A 26,154-nucleotide genomic window follows, 5' to 3' on the forward strand; every position below is an offset into this window, starting at 1 on the left:
CCCCCCCCTCAGAAAAACCCCACCTCTCGTGCTCACTAAAATTAAACCCCCCTGCACTCCTCATGCTTGCAGATGCCTGCAGCTTCTTACTAAACTCACATAGAAAATTGTAGCTGCAGATGACTTGTGACCATCAGTTCCAAGTCACAAGTTTGGATGCCAGCTTGTGTGTGACTTCACTAATGTAAAAAGCACAAGATTTTTAGTTTGTATTTGATTTGAGATTTTTATTTTTTACAGTCATTGAATCCAATAACGCAAGTGCTTGAAAATGAGTTTATTTGACGAGTCAAAGAGGAAGAGTGGGCATTCTTTTACAACGAAAACATTTTCTAAAATTCTTTTCTTGATAAAATGTTATGAATATGGATATATCAGAGAGTAAAAAATATTGCTTTTTTTAACCATAGGCATTCTTTTAAAGTAAAAACACTTTTGTTAAGTACAGAATTCTTCCAAAGCGAGAATATTTGTATGCATAAAGGTTTACAAAAGCAACATTTGAAGAGAGTAACAAACATTTATTTCATGTAGTTAATCGAGAAATTGCTTTCAGGTTTTTATTATTACATTGTTGAATTTTGCTATGATCCTATTCATCTATTAACTCTGATGTTGGTCACTTAACACCGAAATACAACCTGAGGACTCCTGTTACATTAAATCAAACTTCTACGTGTGTAAAATAGTTTATTACGAGTGTTTGTAAAATTTGAGTGGGAGCCATGAAATTATATTTGCTGTTATCAACAAACATACTAAGCAATCAAGGAGAAAAAGAGAGAAGGCTTTTCTCACTTCTCTGTTGTGAACCTCGTCGGCTCTTTCCTCCTTCCTGTGAGCCTGAAATTTACCTTAAGGTGACATGTTGATAGATGTCTCGGTTCCTAAAACGAAGAAGAGCAATGAGAAAAGAGGAGGCTCGCTGGAAGAGCTCTTCACTCGTGACGTATCAAAGAGGCATGACACACAGCTGGAAAACACATGCTAGGAGAAGACTGCATAAATAAGTGATGCTTTTGTATTCATGACCTTTACCATTTGTGTGATAAAAAAAAATTATAATAGAGAAAAATGGATCATATTCAAATCCTTCCTTCCTTTAAAATGAAACCTGTGAGCAAGGATGTCTCATTTCGTTAATTTCCTAGTACCTCATGTTCTCTGTTTGAATGAAGGTATGAGATATGAGGGCAGAAGTGAGTAAATGAGGATGTAAACTTACACATGAAGCAAAGGTGGAGAAAATAAGAGTAAACTAACAGAGTAGGGGTTTGTCTCCCTCTGGTGGCTGGAAGGCACGCTTCTCTGCATCTAGTGACAGAAACCAATCCTGACTGTGAACACTAATCAAACAGCTGCCTCCTTATTATCAGAGTTGATGAAAAATAGACCAGCTTGGTTTTTACATCACAGTGGAAGCTGAGAAACAGAGTTTTGAGTGAGTTAACAGTCTCTGAGATCTCACTGAAGTTCACTGTCTGAGTGTCAGAATCAGGAATTCTCCACTGATCCATCACCGCTTTGGTGATTGTGTGTGTGTTGCATCATGCCTACATTCTTTGCAGATCCCAGTGGTGCAAACACACACATGTCCACGCACACACGATCAAGCAGGTGTGAGAAAACTGGGCTGCTTTTATTGTTGTTCAAAGTGTTTGCATCAATGATCAGACGATCCATATTTATTGCAACAGCCAATCAAACCACTGCTTTTGTTTGTGCTTTTGCTCATGCCTTTTATTGTTCACTGTGATCAGTAGTTTGTAGACTAGACTAGAGCAGTGCCCACTTGGAGAAAGTGTACACCGTGCTATTTTTCAGATTTCCCTTAAATGCTTTGCAATCATAAGGTGACTGTTTTAACTCTTTCCCCCATAAAGATGACATTTGAAGACCTCCCTGTACCATTAATGATGAGTTTTCATACCTCAGTTTATATAGATAAAGATGCGGTTTGACAGCCATTTGAGAAGTTTCCAGGTTTTTCCAAGGGTGGCTGCATAGGCAGAGCTCCACCTCACTAACTTCTGATGCAAACCAAGTGATTTTGTTTTGTAGGCAGGCCTAAACTACGACACAAACCATTCAGTTCAAAAAGGAACTTGTAGGGTTACTCCTAGGCTTTCCAGAGGAAAAGAGTTAACAAAAACAACACAGCTGCAAGGATACACTCGCTGAAAAAAGTGTGTGACCGTGTCTCTACAAAACAGGCAGATCATAATAAATTAAATAAAACATTAAAAAAATGCATCGTGTACCTGTCCAGTTACCTTTGAAACCAGTGAGTAACAACATTTTTTGAAAAGAAATGTTAAGTACTTTTTGTTCAGCTCTCATATGTTTTCACATCCCTTTAAAAGCCTGTTTCAAGGTAAAGACTGTTTGAGAGTTAAAGCTAGAAATAGCTTTTGGTTAGGGTTAGGTATGCTCGAGCCTTCTCTGGAACCATAAATCAGATAAGGAGAAGAAAATGGATGGATAGTTAATAAATCTAACTTTTAACTGGATATCAGAGCTGACAAATTAGCGCCTCAGTGTCCTCGGCCATGTGTGCATAAGTTGGTTCCGTATTCACAACTCTGTGAATCTGCATCACTCAGTGTTTATTGGCCTTTTTTTTTGCATAAATGTTAAAAGCTCTAAAGTGTTTGGAAGTGAGGACTGCTGCCACTGCTGTTAGTGCAACTGTTATAGATGTGACATCATGGCAGTATGAGGTCAACACACATACAGGAACAAGTCAACACTCTGTAACTCTTCTGCAATCAGAGGCTGACTTCATCCTTCAACCAGCCTCTCTCTCTCTCTCTCTCTCTCTGTGTGTGTGTGTGTGTGTGTGTGTGTGTGTGTGTGTGTGTGTGTGTGCGCGCGCGCGTTGGTCAGCGTTGCGTGTTGATTGCACCTCGTTACGGCAGAAAGCAGCCGGATGGTGATGGTGGGAGTGTGTGTGTTTGTTTGTTTTGTTTGTTTCAGTCGGAGGCGGATGGGTGAGTGAGTGTGTGTGTGTGTGTTTATAGGGTATTGCCTCAAGTTGCATTTGATGGTTGCACTGGAGAGCAATGAAACCACAGAGACACACACACACACACACACACACACACACGCACACACACACACACACTTGAGATATAACATAGGCGTTAATGTAAATACAGAAGAAACATTAAATATTGTTTAGGTTTATATAAACTGATGTCAAAAACTTTTCTCTTTGACTCTGAAAATTCAAACATTCTTTCTTTTTGTCTTTTTTTTTATACATTTAAGAAACTTTCATTTATTTTCTTAATTAAAATGAAACATCAGGAAGTCAGAGTATCTGTTCAGCTGCATGCAGCTTTAATACGAGTCAGTGAGGACAAACTGCTCGTCAGTCTAACTGAGCAGTCACAGCTTCTCCGGTGAATCATTTGTGTCATGTTGCAGTTTTGTTTTTGTTTTTTTTCACAGGGCATTTGGTGTTTTGAATTATTTTGTGGTACAGTTTCTCGGGTATCCTGTCAGCCAAACTTTTGCACTTACATTTACACCATTGGACTGTCCAGAATCACCATCAGGCTGATTCTAAACTGTCCAATGATGCAAATACAGAGGCAAGCTTTAGATGGTCTGGACATGTGCAGAGGAATGCAGTTTCCAGGTAGAAGGAAAAGAAGAAGACCACAGAGACATGGTAACCCCTAAAGGGAGCAGCCGAAACAACATTCACACAGAATGTTGGAAGACGGGATAAGAAAAAGATCCGTTATTGTGATTGAGGAGTAATCGCTGAGCATTTATGCCTTTTTCTTATTGGGATAGTTGCCCAAAGTTCTGAACCTCATTTTTAAATAGAACACTGCAAGCTAAATGGACTGTATTCCTCTTTTTTTTTCACCATATGAGGGAAACTGTCACTGTTAAATATTCAATCTCCAAGACTGAGCATGAAAGGAGCAACTGGGTGGGTTGCCAAGTGGCTTGCAGATGTAGATTATATGATATTTGCCAGTAGGGTGTGTAGAAAGGCCGCAGCTGATTTGGGCTAGCACAGAAATCAGCAGATTTCACTTTCTGGCTTCTGTGAACTAATGTGACCGCACAATTACATCAGATTGCAGACAGTTAACATTTAGATGGCTTTTTAATGGTGCTTTCAATTCATAAATTTCATGACAAAAACACCTAGTGACTGTCATATACAATCCTAGATCCCAGCAGCGGTCACAGTCATTTTAGAGTCACCAGTTAACCAAAGCCCATGCATGTCTTTGGTACCTGGAGAGAATCCAGGGAGAACATGCAAACTCCACAAAAACCCCAGACTGGATCTGAACCCAGGACCTTCTTGCTGTGAGGTCACAGTGCTAACAAGTGCTACACTGTTCAAGGACACACGGTTACTTCTGAAATGTAAATCACTGTTTTTAATGCCCACAAATTCTGTCTATGTAAAACGATTCATAATTAATAAATAATAAATCCTTTTATTTATTTTAAAAAATCTGACTTTCACCAAACAAACTCTCTAAAGAAGCAACAAATAAAACAGCCGAGCTCCGTCAGCTTTCAGCTAAAAACATCAGAACCTGAATCATTAAAATAACCCTCACGTCTGCTTCTCTGCTGCTATTTATACTGTAACAGGGTTATGTTTGGGTAAATGAGGCGAAGATCTGAGGGCCCCGTGAGAGGAAGAGTCTGACTGTTAATTAGCTACTGATGTAACACACCTGGGGAGGCGCGTGCTGAGAGGAGCTGAGTTTTTTGATTGGACTGGATGAATGGCCGAGTTGGTTTCACTTTGAGTCCCGCTTAGGTTGATGTTAGGTGGAGCTTTTCTGACTTCATGCAACAATAACGTAAATCATAAAGGTGCAACCACATCCGAGAGAGATCATCTTCTAGGAAGAAAAAAAACTGCCACATTTCTTAAGTTTAAATTGTCCTCTGTATATTTCAAAAGGAATATTGTACTTTTTCTTTTTTATGACTATATCTTTGTACAAAAATGACAGGTAAACCCCTGATTTCAATTTTTTGGCCAACATTCCTGATTAGAAATTAAAATAATAAAACAAAATTGTGTTTGGTTAAAGTTTTTTTGTCACATTTCAGTTTCTATGGAATTCAGCAAGGTGAAAATTGATGTTGTGTTATCTTAACTAACAGATAAGGTAACGACTGAATGGTTCACAGAGCGACAGCAGAATTAGAGAAAAGCCCAAAAATGAAATCAGCTTTTAAGGTAAAAAGCACAAACCCAACTTCAAGCAGCACAAATCAAATTGTTCAGCTAAGCTGTCGATTTGCATTTCATAGGTCTTCCTGAAAAGTACTGAGAGAGTTTGTTAATACGTTAGTTACAGGCAGGAGTGGACAGCCTGTAACTTTATGGCTAAAGTGCACGGTGACCTGCAAATATAAAGAAAAGAAAACAAACAAATGAATAATAACAAAAAGACATGGCAACATCTGTCGTACAGATGTCCAACACACCTTATAACATTTTAAACTAGAACATTATAAGACTCTCAATCTTGAAGCACAATGTGAACAAGAACTGAGTCCCTGCATCCAGAAGCATATATAGATCACATTATTTTGGACAATGGAAAGACAATTTCTCCTGATATTTTTTCCTGTGTCGATGTAATATATATTTGTTGACAATGTGATGCTAAATTTCCATTTTTACTCTGTGTCATGTTGGTAAAAAACCCCAAACAAACAAAAACCCCAATACCATAAAAGATCCTTGAACTTGGATTCTGACTTCTGATTCAAAAGTTAATCAAGTCTACAAGTCTCAGCTCTTTGAAATGTTTTCAGTGCAAATTGTCCATAATTTTTAAGATAGCAAGCAAACAAACAGCGACAGACAACCCACACCATTCAAAATAATTTCACGATGAGTTAAAAAAAAGGTTTAACTTGTCCAGCCAAAAGTAAATCCACTGAACACTGATTACCTGTCGTAGTCAAACGGCTACATACAGTGAAGATTGCTTCAGTCAAACACACACATGCATATAAAGTGTTACTGAATCAGAAATGGAAGATAGAAACCATCATGTAAAAATGTTATTGTTATAACAGCTAAAATCATTTGATATCTTAGTTCTTTAGTGAGATCTACTCCCTTTCTACACACAGCGTGGAGGTCAAAGTTCAGATACCTTCTTAAAACACAACTTCACATGTGCATACACAGTCATGTCACAGAGGATGGAGTCGTCATGCCAACAGCAGACATTACCGCTGGTTTCATCACAGAGACAATCCCAGGCTGGCCTCTGTGTGTGTGTGTGTGTGTGAGACTGTTTATACAGAACTACACCCCCAACACACACACACATGCATCCATACAGTATTTAAGTGTCTTCTTATCTCAGTTTTGCATCATCCCTGGTGACCTCTGTGTGTGTATGTGTGTGTGGGGATTACAAAGGAGGCTGAGACAAGATCAGGTTTCACGCTACAAAAAGAATCAAAGGAAAAGCACAACAATTATAACTGATAGGAATAATATGTACTGTAATGAGGCTATGGTGATTTTAATAATCTGAGGGATCATACTTTAAAGGCTTTAGTTGCTTTTCATAGCGAAGAGTACTTTGAAGTGATCGTCCCTTCTTGTGCAGCAACAATGGTTGTCTTTCATTTAGAGTTGCCAAAATCAGTTTCTAAATAACAGAAGAAGCACAGGGGTCTTGTGCTTGGATATGAACTCTTAAAGAAGTAACATATTTTAACGAGGGCTTATCAATGGCATATGATAGCATAAGAAAAATCTAAAATCCTGCTGTAAGTAATTTTCAATATGTGGAAATGTCTTTAATATTTATTCACTGTGTTCACTATTGAATAAATACGTAGACTTTCATGGGTTTTGTAAACCTGTCCAGAATTGCTGATTTGCTATCAGATCAGCATTTCATAATGAAAGCTCAGCTCATGCCTATTAAATCTTTCATTTATTTTTATTTTTTCATTTTTAACTTTTTTTTCTCCGCCCACACACACAAAAACCACACACAAAAAAAAAAAAAATCCTGTTAATGTATTCTAATATGAAATCACACACAGATTAATTTTAGAAACAAGTCTATTAAAGTTTATGTAGCCTATTAGCACCTAAACAATATTTCATAAAGCAGGAAAACCCAAAACAGATCAGTCTGCAAATGTAATTCAGCTGTTTATAGGAACTTTTGTAATTGTTTCTCAATCATCAAGAAATCCATGAAACTGAATTTTTTATGCTCATCTGCTCATTAAAATACTTCTTCAGTCCTTTAAATAGACAAAGTTGATCGTGCCATACTGTTGTTTACAGTACATTTTATAGTGAAGTGCCCGGACTTCACAGCTCTGAGTCACGGTCACAGTGCTGTTCATTTCTGGATGAATCATTTTCTTTATTGCAAAGTCTAAAAATTACTTATTGCGTTCATGGAGTGCTAACTTTGCACTCTCCAGCTGTGGTATAGAGTCAGGGGAGTCCAGAAACTAGCTCCCTGCAGCTTTTTAATAAATGTTTACAGTCTGATCAAATGGCCATTTCTATAACATAACACAGAAGAAAAAAGGCAGGACCATCCTGTGGTGAACAGTGTAAGAGAAAAGTTTTGCTAAAAAGAATGGGACTTGTAAGACATGTGCTTAGATGAAAGTAGCAACTATGTAACCACAACTATGAATCTGTGCCTCTGCAAACTTAACTGGAAGAAAAAGCATCGCCTGGGTGACCAAAGGCTCAACTTTCCACAAAGCCAGTAAAAATTGTTAAAAAAGGACGAAAAAGCTTTCATGTGCTTGAAAATCTGATTTGCTGCCACCTCTCCAGCACCAGCATGTGCTAAATGGAAAACCATCTACTATCTGTACTAAATGGAGAACGCATTTAAAATCACTCTGTACAGGACATCCTAGACCTCCACTCACTAAAATGGATTCTGCTTTTACTTTGAGACAGCTTCACAGTCAAAATTATTTATACAGAAATCCATTTGTATTTGTTTGTTTATTTGTGAACTGCAGGGGATTGCAGTTTTGTCTTCCATAGACTGTATATAAATGATGGCCATGGCAAGGGACTCCTCTGGTTGCAAAAAAACAAACAAACTTGTGAGCTTGCTAAACACTTTTTTGTTTCAGATAGTAGTTTCAATTCAAACCTTGAATGTAGGATGAGGTTAATTTGCTGGTAACTTGATGCTTTTAGAGTCAAAAAAAGTGCATAAAGCAGCGTATGCTTTATGTTTTAATAAGTTGTTACTTTATGGTCATCAGTTGTCAAGAGCAACATTCAAAGCACTCAACTGGAGGCATTACAAAGCCTGATGATGTCATGGTGGCTACATCCATCTTTCAAATACAGTCTATAGATCTCATAGACATTTGCCTAAATGTAGGTGGAGAGTATAATACAGACACAATAGCAACATTAATTGGAAAAAACAAAACAAAACATCAGGCCTACTGTGAAATACACTCCCAGTCCCTAAAAAGAAAGGTTATATACTGTTTAATGCTGTGAGTTTTAAAAGTGAGAGACCATAAATGTATGTAAACAGTTGATTATGTAATGAACAAAACCTGTTATATTGCACTTATATGTGGTGGCACCAAGTGGCCTAGTTGTAATACATGAAAGTACACCTATAATATTCATGTAGCTCTTAAATATAGCCAATAGGAAACACTACTGTGGAAAAAAAAATCAGCTATCAATTGATTGCAGCACTTAGCACAGACCACAGAGTGAACAGGTCCCAGGCGAAGAATACGCTCAAGGGTGTTTTATTGTCTAACCACCTCAGGGCTTTAATGGTCTTTAAAAGCTCCCACTGTTAGCCAAATTTTAAACTCCGTGTGTTTCCCTGAGGCTCAACAGATCAGGATGCCCTGAAGCGAAACACAGAGAGGGAGAGACAGACACTGAGAGAGAGAGAGAGAGAGAGAGAGAGAGAGAGAGAGAGACCACCAGAACAGAGCAGAGACCAGCAGCGGGTCCAAATACAGGAAGTCGATTGAAAGCTATAATACACAGACAGCTTGACTGCAGCTTTAGTCAGCTGGAGATCAAAATATCAGTGTCACAGCAGCACAGGTGCTAGACAGGTGGTAATCCAGAGACTAAGGACGGTGTGTGTCAGAAAAGAGAACAAATGTGTGTGTTTTAAATGAGTGTGTGTCTCTGCGTGTGCGAGTTTGTGCATGCTGTGGAGCGTTGTTCTCGGTCTGTGTGTGTTCTTGTGGCAGGCCGTAGTTGAGTCAGACACTTGGCCTCTGATTTCATCACGTCGGTTATGAAAGAGACAGTAAAGTTTAACACACACACATCAGACACACACATTCCTCTGTTTCTTCAATATTTCATCATGTGGCATAAAAACACGCTAACCATGTGGAGATAACCTGCTATGTGTGTGTGTGTGCATGTGTATATAACCAGGTCACTCATTCTCTTTACCTGTCACTTGAAATCTGTCCAATCAGAGCAGAGCTGCATATACTCAGAGGTGACAGGTCACCACACATGGGAAATCTACTTAACAAGGATGGGACCTCATTTCCTGTGGAGCAGCTGGTGTCTGTCTGTGATTACTGCGAGGATTAAAGGACAAGTTTGCCCACAGGTCCATACACACATGCTGCTCCTTCTGTTCTTCCTATCTGAGATGCTGTATAATACCCACAGCCCTCATTATGTGTAAAAATGACTCCTAAAGTTCAACTGAACATAATATAAAGCTCAGGCACTCTAAGTCAAACAAATCAGGAGCAGAGTTTCCGCATTTCTATTCTGTGCTGAGATACATATTACCTGTGCTGAGTAACGACATTCATTCGAGTAGACGCTGTTTTATTTTTCTCCTAAAGTGAAATAAAAATGTATATATTTGTAAACAAAAAAGAAAAGATTTTACACATAAATATGATTTTTTTTTAAATAAAATTATTTTAAATCATAAACTTCTTTTTGACTTTTTCCATTTAACTTTAATTTTGTTTGCTGGAGTGATAGTTTGCTTGTCCACGCTTACTTTTGTCCCTTTATTAGGTACACCCGTTCAGCTGCTTATTTAGGCATGTGGACATGGTCAATACAACCAAGCATGTGAATTAAGAAGAAAGGTGATTTTTAGTCACACTGAACGTTGCATGGTTGATGATGCCAATGTTTTAGAAACTGCTGATCTTCTAAAGCAGATGAGCTTCAGCAGCGTGTGACAAATGCCACAGATGCAACTCCTGTCTGCTAAGAATGGGAAACTGAAACTATAATTTGTATAGGCTCACTAAAATTGGACAACTGAAGGTTGGAAAAATGTTGTGCAGTGTGAGAAATCTGGATTTCTGCTGCAGCATTTGCATGGCAGAGTCAAAATTTGGCGTAAACATGATGAAACACCACTGCCTCCGTGCGTTGTGAATCGGAGATTTAGGTCATGGCTGGGGCTGACAAATCTGCAGTAACTGAAGAAAAAAAGAATACAAAGAAAATATGAGCTTGAGTACATTCATGTATAGGGTGCAATCATTGTTTAATGTGTAAAAGTGAAGGGATTCACATTACATATTTGTAATTCAATGGATTCTGTTACTAATAAAGAAAAATGTCATTTACTGCATTAACCTGTGTGCAGATCTGGGCGAGGCGGGGAGGGGCTGAGGCATGTCAGCTGAAATCAAACAGGAGAACGTCACTGGAAACAAAACAAAAATTTAATTAAAGCCAAACGATACGTAAACAAAGCTGAATTCACGTGTTTAAACTGTGTTGGATTGTTAGAACACTGAATGATAATTTGTCATCTCAGACAGGTTGTTTATGGATCTAAATATACCCGAAAATGTCAGAGAGCTGCAATAATACACACATGTGCAGTGCAGTGCTGGTGAGAGGTGTGTTTCATAGGTTTTAATGCCTGAAAAAACAATCAGACTCAGACAAACCGACACAAACAAGTGCAACTGCTGAGTGTCTGATTGCTCCAGGCTGAAAGGAGATTAAGGTGAGGGGTCAACAGGTGTCTGAAGCTGTGCAGGTCAGCAGTCTGTCTGAATGACTCCAGATTACACACAATATTGCGATTAGTCTGTGAGTGCCAGAGGAAAACCTCCTAGCTAGTTGATGGTGTTAATCAGAATCAGAATGAATTGTTTTCATATGTAAAAAATGGGATTGTGTTTGTAACAATCTAAACATTGTACATGAATGTTGGATTGTCTATAATTTAGCAGCAATATAGAAAGTTTAATAACTTTCTTCAAGCAGCAAATGATGAGTTTTCCATCCTGACAAATTTACTGATTCTTTTTTTTACTGTTAAGACTTAGTGTAAATTTTCAAAATATTTCCAAAGACATAAAACTTACGTGAATAGGTTATCAAAACAGCTGGATTCTTCTCATTCTTTTAGCTTTGCGGAACCAGGAGGGGGTGGGGAGTCTTCAGGTTCCCTTTTTCTGTGAAACTGTGTGTTGAGCGCAGCTGCCATTAACTTGGGATAAACAGGTGCATTTTTATAGACAAAGGAGGCCTGTCAAAACCCTGGAAATCATTAATAACCTTCCTTTCTGTGGTCTTCATCAGAAGTTTACATACACTTATGGGCATAAATCTCATGGAAATGCTTTTTAGCTGTTCTGTTGGTTCCGGACAGGATTTAAATTGGCTAATATTTGACCGCTCTTCCTTTGTAAACAACAAGCTGGGAATTTCTCCTTGGCGGATCTTCACTGAGTTCTTTGAATTTTCCCATTGCTCTGAGTATTGGCCGATTTCATGAGTGCTATCAAACAAGAACTTTTTATGCTGGCAAAGAGAAACTACCAGTTCTCATCACTCATGTCATATTTGAACCAACATGTTTTTAACCATGTGTAGACTAGAGAAAATACAAAATAAACTAACTTATACATGGAATTCTTATCTTTAAAGTTCTACAGTGATTCTACTCTGGAAAAAGAACATTTCAACCATTAAAAGCCCCAAATTACTATGATATTCAAGCCTATGATGATTGTGTGTAAACTTCTGATCACAACTGTACATCACTAGTGAAAAGACTGTGTTCACTCAGTCTGACACACATGTTGCATTTCTGCTTTCCTAAAAAATGTTCATTTTATTCACGTTTTTTGTCCTCTTTTTGTCTCAGTTTTAGTAACTGCTTCTCGCCTGTGGAAGAAACTTCCAGGTGACTTAAGAACAGACACAAACTTAAAGAGTTCCTACAAAACCTTTCACTGTTTTTGTGATGAGTCATATTTTGCACCTAACGATAATACTCTGTTTGGATTAAATGTGAAAAAAAGACATTGAGCCACAGATTTCACAAGCAGTGAAATTTTTTTTTATAGTCTTACATGATAAGAGTAGCCACTTCCTGTTAATTCATAGACAATGAGCATTTATTTAAGGAAACACAAAATAATGAAATATGAAGTAGCTGCTCTTTTATTGGTAAACAGTCATAATATAAAGCAGCTTCACTCCCCCGTTTAATAAAAGTTTAAATCATTTTTACTTTTTATCAGGAGTTTCTGTATGAAATTGCATTCTTTCCTTTCGTAACTAGCTTTGTGCAACTTATTCAACAACGTGATACATTTTTTGTTGAATCATACATTTCACAAGTTATCTTCAGTGTTTATGACACAAGCGGCTCTTTTGTGAAATCTGACTATTGCAGCTTCTGACGTCACATCAGTGCTGTTACAATATTTTCAAAATAGTTTGTTAACACCTGCTTTTTCAGAGAGCTGCCTCCCTTTCACATTAGTTGGAAAATGTCTTGTTCTCTTCAGGATAAGACCAAAGAGGTTTGACACAAAATGATCTGCAAATATCACGCCCCCAGATACTTTCTACTTTGGCATAAAAAGGAACTTTTGGTAAAAGGCATTTAGAAACTGTGACTCAAACTATGAAAGTAGACACTAATGATGTAACTTGCGTTATAAAAAAGAAAGCTCTGAAATGACTGACTATGTTGCTATTTTCTTTTTCATTAAAGCCATTCAAGGACATCTTGTGATCCTTCCTGCTGGAAGAAGTCACTTTCATTAGGACTGAAATGTCTCAGGATTAAAAGTTATAATCAGAATAACTTTGTTTTGATTAGCAGAGACCAATATAGCAATACAGAAGTTGGCCAGGTGGGTGTCACAAATAATAAACAACCCACAGCACAACAAAATAGTTTAGGAACAATAAAGGTAACATGTAATATACTCCCCTTTGACTTTTTAGCTACACCTGTTCGAGTACCTGTTAACACAAATCAGACACAAGGCAGCAGCTCAATGAATTAAGGCACGTAGACGTGATCCAGAGGACCTGATGAAGTTCAAACTGAGCAAAAGAATTGGGAAGAAATGTGATTTTAGTGACTTTGAACAAGGCATGTTTGGTGGTGGTGCCAGATGAGCTGGTCTGGGATTCCCCTACACGGCCATTTCTAGGGCTTCAGGGGTGAATGACCAGACTGCTTTGAACTGACAGGAAGATAAGAGTAAATTAAAAAACACACACAGAAGTAGAAGAAGTAAAAGATTAAAAAAAATGTTTTCTGGCCTGATGAGTCTTTCTGCTGCAACATGCAGATAGTAGGCTCAAATATTTGGCAATAATACGAAAGCATGGATCTGCTGCTGGTGGTGTAAAGGACATATTCTTGGAGCCCCTTATTATGACCCGAGCATCATTTAACACCATGGCCTACCTGAGTACTGTTGCTGAACATGTCCATCCTTTAATGCCTATAGGGTATTCATCCTCTGATGGCTGCATCCAGCAGGATGACGCGTCATGTCACAAATCTCAAAACTTGTCAGACTGAATTCTTGAACATGATAATGTGTTCATTGTACACATGGAAATACACCTGACTAATGTTTGCAACTGTGTGATGCAATGAATACGGACATACCAAAATGTCGAAGGAATGGTTCCAGCACCTTGTTGAATCTTTGCCATGAAGAATTAAGACAGTTCTGAGAGCACAAGGGGGTTCAAAGCTGTACTGGCAAGATGTACCTAATTTTCCAGTGAGTGTATTAATGGAAAACTGATACTTAATTAAATTCTGGTTATTAATAATTTAATGTTAACAAACAATTAACTGATAACAATGTTTAGTGATTGGTTTACATCTGTTTGCAGGGGTCACTGTAAAGTTGTAAATTATATTTACCTCTGTAAATGGTTAACACTGTGTAGCTCATTTATAAGCATTGCTTGAATGGAAACTGATATTTATAGTACTTGATTTAAAGAACGGATATTTAGGGAAGTGCAATGATAGCGTCGCAAAACAAGCTTGTGAGCTTGGAGTCCTCTTTTATTCACTCTTTAGTTTTGGTTTCACTTTTTTGGTGACCTCGAGTTACTCTCCCTGTCTGAATAGGTTTAGGGAAAGACTATGGCGTGGGTTAAAACCTGATGAGTTAGTAGTGAAACCTGTATCACTATTGCCACCACAAATGAGTCACAGGAAAAATGCTAAAGGAAACCCCGTGGGTGTCTCTGAAATGACAGCAGGGTTCAGTAAATGGCAGTATCTGATGCCCTTGGGATAAGAACAGGTTCACTGATCACCAATAACCCTCACTATAGTACGCTTTATCTGCTGTAAAATACTGCACACTAATATCTTACTCATAAAGTAATTATTTGATGTGTATGAAGATTTTTAAACATTGTTTTATGTAAACTAATAAAGTTTTAATTATTGATCAGTTGGCCATTTACAAGCAACAGTTTGGGGGATTTTTTGGACTCTTTAAGCTGAAAACTCCTCTTTACTTTCAGATTTTTATAATTTTAGCAGTTTAGATCAGGGGTGTCAAACTCAAATACACAGTGGGCCAAAATTCAAAACTGGAACAAAGTCGTGGGCTAACGTTAATATTTATTGAAATATATTTATTCCTCCAGATATAAGAATGAATCTTTTCTTATGGACTCAAACACGTTTTGCTGAAAAACTGAATATGGAACAAGCAAAACTTAATACTAAACAATATATATTAGCTGTATAATACCAGTAGGCCAGCTCTAATAGTAATTTGGTATGGCTCCACGGGCCAAAGTTTGACACCTATGGTTTAGATTATCTCACTGCGTTTGTCCTGCTCCATATAATCTCATATGGAGACGGTGCCCCACATGTTGACTTACTTTAGTGAAGTCATGTGAGCCTCACAGGAATGTGTGGTTCATAAAGAGGCATCACTGGACACCAAAATGCTTACCAGCTGCTGATATGAAGCAGATTAAACATTTCATGCAACACAAGAACTGAATGCACATTTATTATAAATAAAATAAACTATTTGTTCTTCATATGATCCATTTCAAACCGGTTTATTAAAGTTACGTATACCCAAATTTCACTCTGCGCCTTCCATATTGTACTACTCAAAAACATTTCCCCACCTCTAGCTTGTTGGGATCTCATTTAGCTGCTCTAATGGGTCAAACTTTGTCGAGGTCTTTCCTTTAATCAGTCACCGCTCTGCCATGCCAACCGTCTATTTTCTGACGACTGCTCGATACAGGATTGCAACATCGAAACCCCGCCCCCGCTAGATGACGACACCGGGGGAAGAAATATCGAAACCAAACAGAGCCGAAGTCACTCTGAGTCCGCTCAGCAGTCCGGCTGAAAGTTCTGAACTGCAGCAGGATCCGTGGAGACCGGAGGGGATCTTATCCGGACCGGGGTCGTTTTAATGAGACCCGCCGATAGACGGATAAACGGACAGACAGGAGGACCCGAGGACTCGCTTTGTTCACTTTATCTCCGGATATTCACACAGAGAAGGACTCAAAACTTTCTCTTCTCTATTTTTTTTTTCACACATAAGTTTTGCCGATTTGCTTTCTTTCTGCTGCTTTTTCATTGAAACCAAAGAAGTCGCTCAGAAACCGCCAGCTGACTGACGACAGGTTGCGCAACCTAGACAATAAGAAGCAAACAAAGACGTCACCACCAGTTCTCCCAGTTGCTGGTCCCAGTTGTTTTTATGTCTACACCGATTTCTGCTGCAAAGACAGACAGAAGCCAGCACCTAAACGCCGACTCTACTGGATTTCTACTAAATCTACTGGCTTCCTGTTGACCTGCAGTCCGGACCAGTCTGCCTCAAGGTAAAAAAAAAACAAAAAAACAACCTGGCTACTTAACAAAACTAACCAAACCATAAACGAATGCGCCTGTACAGACACATGTAAATAACATTCAAACTGTTACTTATAAAATGCAAAAGTATTATCTGTGAAGTGCACTTGAAGTATTACGTCATATTCACGTGTATTTCACTAAGCTTCGTGCATTGTCAGTTTATAAAACGATAATGCAGGTGTATGAGGCAGAGAAAAAGCGCTGTCCTATCAAATATGAACAATAAGAACAGCATAGATCATTCCTAAACTTTAAAGTAGTTGCTTGGGAAAATCGAGCTGGAGTTTCGCTTTGTTTCCAGGTATGACGTGCTCATCATCATTTGGGTTTTGCGCTCTCGTTTCCGGTAGTAAAACCTGAAACTGAACTTTTAGACAGCTTCACCCTTATTTTCAGGCCTGCAGATCTGAGCTGATGAAAACTGAAGCTGTAAGTTTTATGAAAATTTAGGACCTTGAATGATTTACGTTTAAATGCATGTTACAAACTGACTGGATTGTAGCAGTCTGAGTGTGCAGTGTGAACACTAATCATAAACAGACAGATGCATTAAAAACCTCCCAGAATGACACAGTAGACTCAACAGCAAAATACGGCATCAAATAAATTATGAAAATAGGAAGAAGAGAATAGCTGAAAAGCTCTGTAAAAAGTAAAAGTAAATTCTACAAATTAGATTTAAGAAGTTATTTAAGCAAAAATGCCAAAAGAAATTGGGATTTTATTGGAGTGACTGTTGAGTATATCTGCTGCATATCTGAGTTTCTGACCAAGTTAAAAAAACAAAACAAAACACTACAGTGCCACACTGTTCCCGTGTGGTTCAAAAGGTTCGGTGGTGAAAACTGCTTCATCTCCTTTTACCTTTAAAGTACATTTGTGGACGGTCAAAACAGCGGTTCTGACTTATCATTCATATGGAGATAAAAGTAAAAATCACAAGTGAGGCTACGTTAAAGACTTAAGCAAACTCAGAAACAGGAATACACACAAAAAGCCGAGATTAAACTACAGAATTAAGAAACCTTGTAACAAATACCAGTGGGATTTTTGATAACTGCATTTACTTAAACTCAGCCTTGTCACAGATTTGCTTTACCTTTTTAGATGATAAAGTTGGATTGTAATTAAGATTAAAAATAAATAAATAAATAAATAAATGTTAACAGTTGTGTAAACTCCCGTTTCCCATGAGCTCTAGCCCCTCTCAGTTTGAAAAGTCAAAAGTTTATTCTGTTAATCTATTTAATAACTGCTGTAATTTTGCTGAGCTATCTAAACTATTCCAGCAAATGTTCACTTGTTTTTGAATATGAAGAATAAACAAAAGAAACGGGCATCATTAGCAAAATGCTGAGTGCCACTACATTTCAGCACACACTGTTACACACCCCACGAACGTTTTCTTTTAGATTATTTTTAAGAACCGGATTTCTGATTATGAGCTGAACAGAACGTCATGGAGAAATCATTCATCTTAGATTCAGTGTTTGTGTATTTGGGGGTGGATGACGTTGCTGCTGTGACTCAGGGTGTTTCAGCAGAGTGAAAGCAGCATTGCCCCACAGCAGGCAACATAGCGTTACCACAGCGACCACAGGCTCTAAAAAAAACTTTACATAAGTCTCACTCACTCACACACACACTCTCTCTCTCTTGCATGTGTGTGTGTGTGTGTAATTGTTGACTGTATTTAAAGCCTGTTTAAACTATAAACTGTTGTGCTCTGATGCAACTATCTGAAAGCTGAAGCACCCATCAGCTTACAGGAAGTTGCATCATGAAGCCTATAGACACACCGACTGTGTAACATGTGAGCAGCGGAGACGCAGAACACGGAGAGATATGATACAAATATAACTTCTCTTACTGTATGTGAAAGTGTTACTGACAAGTGTTCAGCGGACAGAAGGGGCCAAGTCAGAGTGTCACCTGCAGAGGGCGCTGCAGTGCGGTCACGGCCTCTAAAATTAAACAGCCAAATTACCAAACACTGAATGAAACATTACTTAATCATTAACAATAGTGTGCTCCTCTTCATAGTAACTGTTTAGGATTAAGGATTTCTGCAATTTTTAAGAGCTTTTTAATGCTGCATAAATTGAGACTCTTCACCCTTTTATCATACTGACCATATAATGACAAAATGCATTTATAAAGGTGCAATGCACAGATACACACGCCTGTTATTAGTGCTAAGTAAGATACTAATAAATTACCAGAATCTCAGAAAATCACGTTTAAAATGCTCCAGAAGTAACCAACAAGAAAAGCAAAGTAAAGAGGACAAGTTCAGTGATTGAATTAGTGGAGATGAGATGAGGCCACCCAGAGGTCAGATTGGGGAAAAAGTGTCAGAAAGCGAGGGTTTGGAGCACTCTGAATCCTGGCCTTTTGGCTCACAGGTATTACTTCTAGATATGGTGGCTTTAGTCATTGAAATATTGGCTGTGTTTAATTGGGATAGTTTGGGACTGTACTTGCTGCAGCATATTACATGGAAGTGTACATTAACCTGATGATGTCTCCAATCACAGATGAGCGCCAGCGTGTCTACAACCAGATCTCAGCTGTGTCTTAAGAGGCTTCTGGACGAGCCTCAAGGCGATTCACTGAAATGTAAACGAGCCCGTCTGGCTCCACCCCCTACCTCTACTGGGATATCACCCTGCCTGAGACCCACAAGCCCCGCCCCCACATCCAACTCGAGCCAGTCTTCATCAAGAGTTGGGTCATATTTCCTCTTTGAACGGTGTGAGAGGGAAGAGACCTACAGGGCTGTGCATGTGCACACACAGCAGCAGTACACCTGTCAGGTAACACTCAGAAAAATGTCAATGTTACTTTTAATAAGAATTGAATACATGTTAAAAACTGTACTGTCGATACTACAGAAGTAGTGTTAATGATAATAATAGGAAGAGATTACTGTAAAACACTTGTGAAAGTAGTGACTGTATTGTACATCATACTACGTTACCCATGACAGTCACTCCTTTTTTTCCCCACAGGTGCTCCCACTGCGTGGATACCAGGAGCGGTTGGCGGCCTATGACCGGATTGGTAAACATGAAAACATCTGCGCTCTGCAGGACGTTGTAATTGGCCAAAACAAGGTGTATGTCTTCCTGCCTGGTCACCACGGTGACATGCATGCGTATGTGCGCAACAGGAAACGCCTGAACGAGGAGGAGGCGGGGCTTTTGTTCGCCCAGATGCTGAATGCTGTCATGCACTGTCATGACCATGGAGTCGTTCTGAGAGACCTGAAGCTCCGCAGATTCGTCTTCATCGACAAATACAGGTGAGACTCCGAGACTGGTGCTTTGGTAATAGCACTATTACAGCAGTAATACCTGGGACTGTAAAAGACAGATGTAGGGCCCAGGTGGAAGTGCTGTGAAATATTAACTTTAATGGCCTGCAGGGGGAGACTCTTGTGGTTACAAAATACATTCACGAGGCATATCATAAATGGATACAGTCCATTCACGCTTACATTTGTAGTCACAAAGGTCCATTTTGAGGGAGTCTAAAAGAATGCATACTACTCCCAACAAATGGACAAGTATAAATATCGCTAGATTGATCTTACTAGCATGAAGGAGGCATATGGGGGGAAAAAAAAGTACCTCTATTAGTACTTTTACTGTATCTTACAAATACTACAAATACTGCTGCTGATAAACTTCTGTCTGACTAGTGTTTTCTTTTTCTTTTCCCAGGACTCGTCTGGCACTACTCGGACTCGATGACTGCGTGCTCCTGCATGGTAACAACAACGATGACTCTCTAACAGACAGACATGGCTGTCCTGCCTACGTTGGCCCTGAGCTCCTGACCAATGGGAATGGGTCGTACTCAGGCCGTGCCGCAGACATCTGGAGCCTGGGCGTGTCTCTGTACACAATGCTGATTGGCCGATACCCTTTTCAGGACACGCAGCCTGCTGCGCTGTTTGCTAAGATACGCCGTGGAGCATTTAGCCTGCCCGATTGGATGTCGCCAGAGGCCAAGTGTCTGATTGGCTGCATGCTAAGGAAATCTCCCACTGAGAGACTGACGGCATCTGAGCTGCCGATGCACCCGTGGCTTACCAAACCTCGCATGCCACACAGCAACATGCACAAGATACATCACAGCTCCCACACAACACTACAGAATAAACAAGAGGACAATGACCAAGTGGTGCCAATATGGACTGAGACAAATTAAAAGACATCTCTATTTCCTTGTGAGGACCTGAACTGCTATACTGAATCCCTGCAGCCTAAACCTGATTCACACTTCAGGTGTAAAACCTAATCTGGACTATAAAAACAGCGTCTTCGGGATGTGTGGCTCCGTCCTCACACTCAAAACTCCAAAGAGGTCTTCACAGATATAGACACATTAAAAGCACAGCCGCACTACAGAGACAGTCTAATCCTGGATTACTTGACCCTTATGTGCCTTCTTTCTCTACCTGTGTCTCAGTTCAAGCCCGGCCTCTTTTAGCTGGCAGGGCCTCCAAAGGTGGTTTTCTTTCTCAAATTTTCCTTACAGTGGACTCCCAGCAGTCACTTGTTCCAGCAGTAACAGACACAAATGAGAACTAATGGTGTGTTCAGGTGCACATCCTCAACAAGTGCAGTGGAGAATATCCTACATCCCAATCTGCCCAACTAACATGTACTTGAGCAATATGATTAAGCAACTGTCATCTACTAGACTGCCCCTCATAAACTGAAGGTTTGAACAGCAGATGGGTGTGGCTTCTGTGCTCAGTGCTATCAAAGCTGTATATTAGGCATACTTGGCCTCACTGACATCACATAGAGCCAAGTACTGCAATAAATTGCTAAAATAGTGTTTAAAGGAAGGTTATGTATACATATGTTGACCTTGTTATTTGAAAATGTTAAAGGTTTAGCATTATATTTTTATATATAACAATAAGGCATAATAGGTCCCCTTTAAGGGCAAAAAAATGTACTTGAGTGTGTTGAGAATTGCCCTGAACGCACCTTTATATTTAAAACTGTGGACTCAAAAGGAGGTGGAGCTTAAAACGGGACATAGCTTTTTTTGTTTCAGTGTTTACAATGCTGATTTCCTTCTGTGATTGTGAGAAAGATCAAACACATCTTTCTGAAAAACATTAGGAACCAGATTATACGGTAATTTTTTTTAATATAAAAAATGGCATTGAAAAGGAATACAGCTTCAGCTATCAGTGTTCTCATCCATTTTTACACAAGCAGAGAGCAGCCATGGTTGATAAAATATTTTTCAGATCTTAGCAGACCTTAAAATCAAAATTTCATTGGGTAATTTAATATAATTGTTTTTTGTGGACTTATAAAAAAACCCTGTATCTCATAATAATCTCCACAAATTATTTATATTTTGATACAAACTTATAAACTGTTTTCTCATGTTTGACATTTATTTGTGAATGAATAACAACTGTTTATTCTGGGACACATCTTATTCTCTCACAATGTCACTGAGCAATTTAATTTGGGAATAACAGGATAAAGGAGAAGCAACATTTGTTGACTCATTAAGAAAATAATGAAGTGATGATCTTAAGATAATGGAATACGATTAATCCTCACTTACTGGTCTTGTGTGTCTATTGAGGATGATAATAATTAGAAACAAACCTCAACTCAGACAATAAGCTGCTTCCTGGTATGCTGTATGATTCTGGTTCCAACTTACAGATGACGAGAAAAAAAATAAAGGTTTTGAAAAATGTTTTGGTGTCAAAGTTTTTTTTTGTTGAATTTTAATTAAATAAACTTGACGTGTTCTGAGCCTGCATATGGTCTCTTTTACATGTACACACACAATCCCCGTATTATCTTAAGACAACATTTTTTCAAGTCTGAAGTGTACCTGTACCAGCATTTTGGTATCATTGGCTTTAAATTTTACACCCTTAATTTTTAAACATAATAATACAAATAATACATGTTTGTATATAACTGTGCAAACAAGTGAATGACCCTTAGAGGTGCTAGAAAGAGAGACTGTTGACCTGTCTGTGCAAGTGCAAAGTTTAGGGTAGCTCCATATTCAGAGAGGGTTTTGGGAAAAACTGATGAAATTTCCAAAAGTGGTGCAGAGTATCATCTGCTAATCATCCAGTAATAAAGAACTGGAGAGTTGCAGTAACTGTTTCATAGTATTATAAATTATACAGCAGTTAAGAAATTCCACCCTTTTTTTTTTTTTTTTAAATATCAGTAGTTGTACTGATATTTGATAGTTGTGGGGCGATACCCAGCTACATATTAGTTGAAAGCACAGAGAAATAAAAGAGTAGCCTTGACTTTAACAAAGAAATTAGGAGAAGAGAAAGAAAAGAAAGATTACAAGTAAACATAAATACTGACAGGAGATTTTTCCCCCCTCACCTTCATGTTTTATTATGAAATCCCACCTGAAAGCAGAGTAAACACTCTGTGTTCATTACTTCAGTCAGACCTCTGACTCACCTCTATTCCATTTCTGTGAAACCTTCACTTCACTTAGAAGTCTGATAAGAACCACAGGCTGCTCTGTCCTTGTTCCAGTCTAAAACACATTGCATCAGCAGTCAGTAAACTGTCCCGCATGCGTCACTAAATCAAGAGGTCAGTGGGAGCAGCCATTTAGGAGCCGGCGTCAGTGTCCATGTCATCAGCTTCATCCCCCTCTGAGCGGCAGATCTCGTCCAATGCCAACTCTACAAGATGTGAAAGATGGCAAAAAAATGTGACAGTTTTAACGTATGAGAACACAAGAGCAATCGGGTAAGGTGTAGAGATGGCACGATACCACTTTTTTATGTCCGACACCAATATCATAAATTTGGATATCGGCCAATACCGATATGAATCCGATATAGGGTGTTTTTTAATCAATAAAACTGTTTTTTTAATATCTTGCTGCTTTTTGTATAAGTTCATACTCAAGTTAAAAAACCCCAAAAAAATCCACTAAAGCTATTCCTGTTATACCTGTATGCAAAAACTGCACTGCACCCAAAATATTTCATAGTTCAGCAAAACCCATCGATCTAATAAACTTAAACCTACTCCATCCTCCCTATTCTAGTATTTTAAAGAGTAAGCAACCTAACTAATAGGGCTCTAAAACTCCCAGCAAAAAAAAGAAAAAAAAGAAAAAAAAAAAGAGAACCACCCCCCACCTCATGATGCTTAATCGGCGTAATCAACTTTAATTTGATGCAGTGTGCAAAAAAATGCCCAGAAAAAAATTATTTTTCAAGAATAATTAAATAGATTTAACATCTTTCTTCAACAGAACTGCAGACTGCACAGATGGTACCTTCCCAAAGGAAAAAGTACTATAGCTTACTAGGGTATATTAGACTTAATAGTTTCTATATACAGTAATGGACTTCTATTGATTTTATATCAGTTTAAAACTTTGGGTGTAAGATTCTGATAATAATTTAATAAAAGCTAGACATTTTAAATGAGAATAAGAAAGAAAAGTATGTCTTTGTGCCTCCTTCTCCCTGTTCATGCCCTATCGGCTCCCCCGCCTAAACTTTGCTAGACCCGCCCCTGCACAGTTACCAGCCGTCAGCTGCGTAGAAAAAGATCCTGGTCTAGAAAGTAATATTAAATACATTCTAACAACAGATTATCAAGCTTAAACGTGCTGCTGTTATTCAGCCGCTGGTTTCCTCTTTTTGGTGCAAAGTGGGAGACAAACAAGCAAGAGAGACGGACTCGCGACAGAAAAGCCGATCAGCTGATCACTGATCAGTTTCATGATTGAAGTAGCAGCAGGAGACGGAGGGGGAGAGAAGAGGCAGTCGCTCCATATATCGGTTGTTAAGCTTAACGCAGGAATGCTTTACAAACATTCAGAGATGAACTTACACACTTGCTTTACTTCTCTCTGGGATCACTTCCTACCAGGTGAAATGCTGGTTTGGTAGCGAGACTACAAATACACACAGCCGCTCTATCACGTGAGCACACTGCGCTACGGTTATGAGGAGAGTTACGCCGTGTCGCAAGTTTTGTGAGGTGCTTTTTTGATATTTAATGGATCGGATTACATTTTTTATTTCTCTCCAATATCCGATCCAGTAATCTACATCAGTATCGGACCGATACGTAATATTGGATCGGTCCATCTCTAGTAAGGTGTAAAATACTGGATGATGTAGCTAGCAGTCATACTAAAATGGTCAAATTGATAATATCAATGACATTCAGACATGATTATGTTTTATTATGAGCAATGCACACTAAGTAGCTCTGACGTGGAAGACAGACAACAAAGAGAATTAGTTTAGATCACTCAAAGAGAAGCAGACCCATAAAGCTGCATCATGCATTAAATATGGAGAAAAAAAAAAACAGAAAGCCATCCTGTCATGTTGTGCTGATGAGTATTTGTTTTCTTTTCTTTCTTTTCGTTTTGCACTACAGCAATACTAAAGTTACATTTAAATATCCAGTGATCCTGGTACATACAGCTAGATTTAAATACTGATGAACAAATAAAAAGCTGTTTAGGTTCGGAGATCTCATCAGGATGCCCCCCCAGAACCTGTCTTTGGATGTTATCTGGGCACGTTTAGCTTTGAGGAGACCCCAGGGAAGACCCACAACTTACGGGAGGTTATAAATATATGATGTGACCTGTGAGCACCCAGCAGCTGCAGCAATGGGAGGTGGAAAATGTTGCTGGACAGAAGGTGCTGTTTCTTTCCTTAACTTTTATTTCTGGCTTTTCTGATATAATACAGGAATAACGGAAGGTGGGAGAGAGAGGCGGAATGACATGCAGCGAATAGTGCGGGGGCAGTTGAATATAGGAGTGCTGCACTAAGGATTTTAGAGTTAAATTTATGGAGCACATGCTCTACCAGGTGAAATCCAGAAGCACCCCAAACCTCAAGTTTAATACCAGCATAATCACAGATCATCAGGTGGAATTCTAGTATAAAAATGGTTTGACAACACGTACTACCAGAGATGCCTCATCACACAACTGAAGACAGACATGTTGTTATCTAACAGCTAAAATTATCTGCGTGATACATGTAAGATTCGAGGTGGTAATTAGTCATATCCAGGAGGGGGTGTGTGAGGAAAAACTCATCATGCTCTTAGCGGTTAAGAGAAAGGAGAGCCAAAGCTCTTCATACAAAATTCAGCTATGTTTGAGTTGGTGTATTCAGGTGTAAACAGTTATAGTGGAACTTAAACATCACATTAAATCTTCCTAAATAGTTTAAAAGATTAATTCAAGGCTTAGATTCAGCGTGCATGTTTCTGTGCGTCCATACCCTCGCTCTCGGTCAGATCCGGGATCTTCCTCAGCGTGTCTCGTACAGCAGGGATCACCTGGTCGTACATGTGCAGCAGCGGCCTGCAGCTCTCGGAGAAGCTGCCATGATGCAGAAGCAACCAATGCAACAGCAGCACACACTCTCTGAGCAGAGATGCCGCTGAGTTGTGCCACCATGGCAAAGAGGAGCTACAGCATGGCTGCAGAGGTGAGGCACACCCTGGAACAAGAAGCAATGCAAAGAAACCGTGTTTTTAGAGACAGACTGTCAGAATTATTATAGTTTTGTATTTATTATTGGGTTTGTATTGTTATTGTCATTTTGATTTTCAGTTGATTCAGTTTAGTTTTAGTTCATTTAAAGAGTGTATTTTCTTATTTCAGTTTCATTTTTATTGTTTGAAATATTTAGTTTTAGTTTTTATTAGTTTCAGTGTTTGTTTTAGTCTTTTTTATTATTATGGTAAGTAGATCAGAGGCAAGATTTCAAAATAAATGCAAGTATTACGATAAAAACCTTTCCAAAGCAAGTTGACTCAGATTCTTATAGACATCCAGAACTTCATCCATCAATGGCTCATCAGCCAAGTTGTAACAACATTTTATCAAAAACTAAGGATAATTCCGTTATATTTTTATTTTATTTATTTTTCCAAGTTCCAAA

At 38.7% G+C, this 26,154-nt stretch overlaps 2 protein-coding genes across 2 annotated transcripts in view; one reads left to right on the forward strand and one right to left on the reverse strand.

The window, feature by feature from the left end:
- The first annotated feature begins 15,613 nt into the window (after positions 1-15,613).
- Positions 15,614-21,926, forward strand: LOC102196039 (tribbles homolog 2-like). The gene is made up of 4 exons (XM_005729656.1): positions 15,614-16,150; positions 18,722-19,000; positions 19,196-19,488; positions 19,910-21,926. The coding sequence occupies exons 2-4, from the start codon at positions 18,722-18,724 to the stop codon at positions 20,397-20,399; spliced, it is 1,062 nt and encodes a 353-aa protein (XP_005729713.1). The 5' UTR covers positions 15,614-16,150; the 3' UTR covers positions 20,400-21,926.
- Positions 21,927-22,000: 74 nt separating this feature from the next.
- Positions 22,001-26,154, reverse strand: part of atrip (ATR interacting protein) — a 17,323-nt gene continuing 13,169 nt past the window's right edge. Inside the window, 2 exon segments of the mRNA XM_013910017.1 lie at positions 22,001-22,899; positions 25,489-25,800. Of these exon segments, the coding sequence (XP_013765471.1) occupies positions 22,826-22,899; positions 25,489-25,800 (386 nt within the window). The 3' untranslated portion in view covers positions 22,001-22,825.

Source organism: Pundamilia nyererei, unplaced genomic scaffold (genome assembly GCF_000239375.1).
Source record: "Pundamilia nyererei isolate P.nyererei 1_Seehausen unplaced genomic scaffold, PunNye1.0 scaffold00034, whole genome shotgun sequence".
Taxonomy (NCBI): Eukaryota; Metazoa; Chordata; class Actinopteri; order Cichliformes; family Cichlidae; genus Pundamilia; species Pundamilia nyererei.

Excerpts from the sequence above, each read along its gene's own strand:
- LOC102196039 (XM_005729656.1), top strand. The coding sequence starts at position 18,722 with ATGAGCGCCAGCGTGTCTACAACCAGATCTCAGCTGTGTCTTAAGAGG. Across the intron at positions 19,001-19,195 it reads AGCAGCAGTACACCTGTCAG|GTGCTCCCACTGCGTGGATA; the intron begins GTAACACTCAGA and ends TTTTCCCCACAG. Across the intron at positions 19,489-19,909 it reads GTCTTCATCGACAAATACAG|GACTCGTCTGGCACTACTCG; the intron begins GTGAGACTCCGA and ends TTCTTTTCCCAG.